Below are 5535 nucleotides of genomic sequence, written 5' to 3'. Positions count from 1 at the left end.
CCGGAAGTGGCGCTGTAGCTCAAGTGGTAGAGCGCTCGCCTTGAGCTGAAGAGCTGAGGGACAGCGCCCAGGCCCAGAGTTCAAGCCCCACGCCAACAAAAAAAAAAAAAAAAAGAGATCCTTCGTTATTTATCTTGTGCTAATGCCACCCTGCACCTAGACTCAAACAATATCTCCTACACACACTCACATACTAACTGACACATTCAACTGCTCTATAAACATTCTAACCAGCACCCAGTCTGTCAAACCTTTGGGGCTAGTAAGACAATCTCTTGCTCCCATCAGTTGACTAGGCTTCACTACTCTATGTAGAACGCCAACACTGTCCTCTTTTCCCCAAACCCCTTATCCTTCTTGGTTGCTGGCTCTGTTGCTGAACTCACTCTGACATGGCCTACACTGCAACTCAATATGTAAATGTCTCTTACTTGAGAGAAAGCTTTATAGGACTCTCTACCACGCTAAAAATAATAATAAATGTGTATCTCTGTTTCCAGCCATGATGATGGCCCTGCTGCCTTAAAAACTCCTCTTGAATCTCCTCTCCAGATCAAGAGTTTTTGTTACTTTCTTTCATTGCTTTTCTTTTACCTTCAAATAAGCTTTCTCTCTTTTTTTTTTTTTTTTGTCGGTCGTGGGGCTTGAACTCTGGGCCTGGGCGCTGTCCCTCAGCTCTTCAGCTCAAGGTTAGCATTATACCACTTGAGCCACAGTGCCACTTCTGGATTTTTCTGCTTATGTGGTGCTGAGGGCCCAGGGCCTCATGCATGCAAGACAAGCACTCTACCACTGAGCCACCTTCCCATCCCTATTGGGTTTGATTTGAGATACATGGGATACTAAGTCATCTTTTACTAAGTACTCACCATGTGCTAGGTATAGTGCCAAGTGCTTTAAGTATACTGATTCATCCTCACAACAACCCTATTAGTTAGATACTATTATTCCTTTTTTAAGTTGAAATGGAGATCCAAATTGGGAAAGTAAGGGACTTATTTCTATTATCAGAAGCCACCTAAACCTGCAAGACAAACTTAGAAGGTGAAGGTTAATTTGTGAAGCAGCTGCACATAGGAAACTGAAGCAGAGTGTAGAACAGAGAGCCTCTCCCCCCCCTAAAAAAAAGCCTACAGTGAGACAAGAAAAAGAGTTTATCAGAGAGACATTAAGAAAACTCAGGAAGCTGGACACCCGCAGCTATAATCCTATGTACTCAGGAGGTTTAGCTCTAAGGAATCCTGGTTTGATGCCAGCCTGGGAAGAAAATCCACGAGACTCCTATTATCTCCAATTAACCAGCAAAAAAAAAACTAGAACTAGAGACATGACTCAAGTGGTAGAGTACCAGCTGTGAATGAAAAAAGCTGAGCAAGCACATGAGACCTGGAGTTCAAGCCTTAGTACCAGCACCAAAAACAGGAAAAGAAAAAAATGAGAAAGCTGAACAAAATGGAACTGAAGAAGTAGGGTGAAAGGACAGAGAAAGCCAAAGGGTTAACAGACTGCTGCTTTGTGTTTGGGACTGATTGCAGGCTGACCATGTCTGCCCCTCTATGCTCCTTGGTCAGTGCTGGTTGGTTCCCATGATAACAGCTCTCTTCCCTCACTCACCTTGATGGGTGTGAGGTGCTGGAAGTGACGGTGAGGGTGAGGGATCAGGCTAACTGGGCAGTCCCACTGTGAGGCAGAGTAAACCCGGACCTCATTCTTCTGGTCAGTTGTCAGGAGGCGGGATCCATCAGAGCTGAAATAAGCTGAAAAAGTGAAAAGCCCCTTAAGCTAAAAGATCTCCCAAACCCCTGCTCTTCTGGCCTTTAGAGGCCTTTCCTAGTAGGAACACCACCCTTCTATTCCTCTCTAGTCAGAAGTGGACAGGAGGAAAGACTCTGGAAATATTCTAAAAATTCACCAGGGAAAGGAGCAACCAAAGCCAGAAAGGTTCCTAGTCATCAGCTTGGCAAGATGCTCTTGGGAGATAAATGTTTGACCTAATAGCTTTCAAAGTTACAGGAAAAACTGCAGGAGTGGTAAACAAGAAGGATCTGCAGGAAAGATGAGGTTTAAGATGTCACACCTGAGTTGATAGGATGTTTGTGCAGCAGGGAGTAGAGGAAGCTGTTTTTCCCTTTAACCTGGCGCAGGTCCCAGATTTTCACTGTTTGATCTACGGAGGCTGTAGCCAGTAACCAATCACAACAGGGGTTCAGAGCCACATGGGTCACTTTCTTTTTGTGCATTCTGAGATTCCAAAGCTGTGGGAAAGAGGCTGGTTCAGGTGGGGACACAGAACCAAGGGAGGGAAAAGGGATAACCTGGACCTCCGTATATACCTCCTTGCCATCTATGTTCAGCAGGATCACATTTCCCATATTGTCTCCTGTGACTACTATTCGGCTTTTGGTAGACACATCCAGGCTGCAAAACCAGATGCTAGAGAAAGAGAGAGACTATGCTGTAACTCTCAGGACTGAGCTGGATCCATTTATTCACAATTGCAGCTCCAATCTAACCCTCAGTAGGCATTCAATATATTGTTTAATGAATAACTTTTTTGCTATGGATTGCTGTGAAACACCCAGATTTGTTTACCATGTATCCAGTTACTGCTCTGCCAGCATCCTCAGCTAGTAAGAGCAGCTAAACCTCAGAATCACAGGGCAAGTCCCAAAGCTAGCTTGTCCCATACAGCGCAGGTTCTAAGGCAAACTTGTATACTGTTCTCTCACCAGTCACTCTTCACCCTCTGAACCAAAGATGACAGACCAAACAGGAAATGTTCAGCTCTGTGGCTTACAGCTAGCTAGAGAGAAATGTCTGCCCCCTTCTGAACAATTAGGGAAAGCAAACAGAACCCAGATGCTCTTTCCATTAGAAAACTACTTGAGGACAAGGAGATTCAGTAGTACGTGCCTCATAGATGCAGATCCACAGCCAGAAGAGTTCTGAGTCACACTATTTCTCTGAAGCCCTCAACATCTTGCTGCACTGCCTTTTGCTATCCTTCCTGAATGCGAGGAGGAGGCTGCTGGGGAAGAGGAACCTGAAGCCCAGTCACCAATCTTGATGGCTCCTGTGTTTCTCACCCCCATGGGATAGCTTAAGATAATACCCAATGCTAGTTAGATGTCATACTCGCATTCATTTCTTGGAAGTTGTGTCTCTGGCTAGAAATTAAAGCGATTTGCATTTTTTAATTTCTCCAGTCACTTTCTCTTAGGAAGAGGGTTCTCTTACTTTAAGCTTCAACTGAAAAATTAGTCAAGTATTTACAGCCCAATAAATGAACAGCATTGAAACCTCAATTCTTAGCTCCTGCTTCACTCTCTGTAAGGTTTTCTGAACTAATACCCTATTGGCTTGGCTTGTGAGAGTCAAAGCCTAGTTTAATATAGGTACACCTTAAGGAAGAGACGGAGGCCTTTTCCTGAGAAGGGCCAAGGCTTCCCAAGGCAATTATCCACCTGGACCAAAATCAGAGCACGAAAGAGTTTGAGGAAGAGAAGAAGGGGTGGAAAGTAGCTAATACATTTCCATTCTTCCCTGTGCCATGTCTGGCTAAAAGAAATGGGATCCGGATGCTCTTACCAGAACTAGAACTTACTAGTTAAATTACTCACTTGCAAGTGTCTGAGCAGGTAAAAACTCGTAGAGTGTTGCCTTCAAAGTCTTGCAGCTTAGTTGTTCCCTCTATTGAAGAGGCAAAGAACTGGTTGGTATTGAGAAGGTTAAACTTCAGCCCTGTGATGCTCCCTCCAGCTCCAATCTAACATGAGGAAGGAAAAAGCCAGTAAGTGATGATGGGTCAGAAAGTGTAGGCAAAGCCTGGGTATACATACTATGCCAACGGAAATGCCAGTCAGGCAGCACCAGGGCTAGGCCAGCTTAGACACCTACACCTAGGATACTCTCCATAGTGCTCTTTATTTAGTTTTATTGTTATTATAAAGGTGATGTACAGAGTGGTTAGTTTCATAAATCAGGTAATGAATACATCTCTTTTTGGACACTTTCACCCCTTCAGTGCACTTTTACTTTATTTATTTTTTGTCGGGTGTGGGGCTTGAACTCGGCCTGGGCACTGTCCCTCAGCTCTTCAGCTCAAGGCCAGCGCTCTACTGCTTGAGCCACAGCACCACTTCCAGTTTTCTGGTGGTGTACTGGAGATAAGAGTCTCACAGAGTTTCCTGCCCGAGCTGGCTCTGAATCGTGATCCTCAGATCTCAGCCTCCTCAGCAACTAGGATTACAGGCGTGAGCCGCCGGTGCTCGGCTTTGCACTTTTGCGCTTTTATTTTTAAGGTGTTATTTTACTTTTATATTTTAAATTACAATACAGAAAATATGACTGTGCTTAGCATTATAGCTCTATGGATTTTAATACATCTATAGCTTTGAATAACCCCTATCGAAGTTTTCTCTCCCATAAATTTCCTTCATTCTCTCCAACCTGATCACATCTTCCACTCACTCCAACACCCCTGACAACCAATGATCTATTTTCTACCACTGTGGTGGTTGAATTTATGGCAAGTTATCTGCATACTTCAGGAAAGCTTCAGTTTACAACAAACAGCATCTGGGTTAGAAGGGCAGGAAACAGACCTGTGTTCTTTTCTATTCTTCCAGATATTCCAGAAATGATGATAAAAAATAACTGTGACAGGGTTGGGGTATAACTAGTGGTACACCACTTGCCTAGCATGCAGGAAGGCCTATGTTTAATTCCCAATACTACAAAAAAAGTAAATAAAGAAGTCACTAAGAGAAGAAATTAACCATAATAGCTAATAAGAGCTCATCAGATAATATATAATAAATCATCTCTATATAGTGAGATCTTATTAAGTGCTTATTATATATTAGGTTTCTTTGTTTTATGTGAGTATGGGGGCTTAACCTCTAGGCCTTGAGCACACTCATATTTTTGTTTGTGGCTGGTGCTCTACCACTTGAGCCATGCCTCCAGTCCTGATTTTCTGCCATTTGGCGATAAGATGAGACCTTGAATTTTTCTGTTTGGCTGGCTCTGAACCAAAATCCTGAGATCTCAGCCTCCTGGAGAAGTAGGATTATAGAAATGAGCCACAGGTTCCTGGCTCAAAGGCACTGTTTTAAGAGCTTTACATTTTTTTTTTTTTTTGTCAGTCCTGGGGGCTGAACTCTGGGCCTAGGCGCTGTCCCTCAGCTTTTCATCTCAAGGGTAGCACCCTACCACTTGAGCCACAGCGCCACCTCCAGCTTTTTTCTGCTTATGTGGTGCTTAGGAATCAAACCCAGGGCCTCATGTATGTAAGGCAAGCACTCTACCACTGAGCCAACTTCCCAGCCCCAAGAACTTTACATCTTTAAGAGATCCTTCGGAGCCGGGCGCTGGTGGCTCACGCCTATAATCCTAGCTACTCAGGAGGCTGAGATCTGAGGATCGCAGTTCAAACCCAGCCCGGGCAGGAAAGACCGTGAGACTCCTATCTCCAATAAACCACCAGAAAACCGGAAGTGGCGCTGTAGCTCAAGTGGTAGAGCGCTCGCCTTG

At 44.3% G+C, this 5535-nt stretch overlaps 1 protein-coding gene across 1 annotated transcript; it reads right to left on the bottom strand.

Moving 5' to 3' along the window:
* Positions 1-1554: 1554 nt before the first annotated feature.
* Positions 1555-3766, bottom strand: LOC106002453 (DNA damage-binding protein 2-like; the record flags this gene model as incomplete). The annotated part of the gene is made up of 4 exons (XM_013037327.1): positions 1555-1757; positions 2078-2255; positions 2334-2433; positions 3621-3766. Coding segments are annotated over 4 exons (627 nt in total), but the record flags the coding sequence as incomplete, so codon positions are not given.
* Positions 3767-5535: the final 1769 nt, after the last annotated feature.

Source organism: Dipodomys ordii, unplaced genomic scaffold (genome assembly GCF_000151885.1).
Source record: "Dipodomys ordii isolate 6190 unplaced genomic scaffold, Dord_2.0 Scaffold10990, whole genome shotgun sequence".
Taxonomy (NCBI): Eukaryota; Metazoa; Chordata; class Mammalia; order Rodentia; family Heteromyidae; genus Dipodomys; species Dipodomys ordii.
This window is presented reverse-complemented; position numbering and strand designations above follow the sequence as displayed.